At 67.0% G+C, this 339-nt stretch overlaps 1 protein-coding gene across 1 annotated transcript in view; it reads left to right on the plus strand.

The window, feature by feature from the left end:
* The window catches only part of FZD4 (frizzled class receptor 4), an 18,493-nt gene that overhangs the window by 8,810 nt on the left and 9,344 nt on the right, over positions 1-339 (plus strand). Inside the window, 1 exon segment of the mRNA XM_010853250.1 lies at positions 106-296. Coding sequence (XP_010851552.1) covers positions 106-296 — 191 coding nt within the window.

Raw genomic sequence — 339 nt, forward strand, 5'->3', positions numbered from 1 at the left:
GGCTGCACGCCGGGCGGGTTGGGGGGCGCACGGAGCCGCGCGCCCGCGCCGTGCCAGGCGCAGGGCCCCGTGTTCGAAAAGCCTTATCGCTCTTATCTTCCCCAGTCTCTTTACGGGCGAGGACCCTGACACCGAGAGGCCGAGCAGTTTGCTCCAGGTCACACAGCCGGCGGTTTAAAAACCACGATTTCGTAAATAACCCGAATCCCGTGTTCTTTGTGTACGTTTCGCTGCCCGATGGGGAAGCGGCCAGGGGCCGAGGGGACAGCTGGAGGACAGCAAAAGGAGCCGGCAGGGTCTGGGGGCGCGCCTTCCCCCCCCTCTCCCCCCCCCGCCCGG

Source organism: Bison bison, unplaced genomic scaffold, assembly GCF_000754665.1.
Source record: "Bison bison bison isolate TAMUID 2011002044 unplaced genomic scaffold, Bison_UMD1.0 scf7180017864324, whole genome shotgun sequence".
NCBI lineage: Eukaryota > Metazoa > Chordata > Mammalia > Artiodactyla > Bovidae > Bison > Bison bison.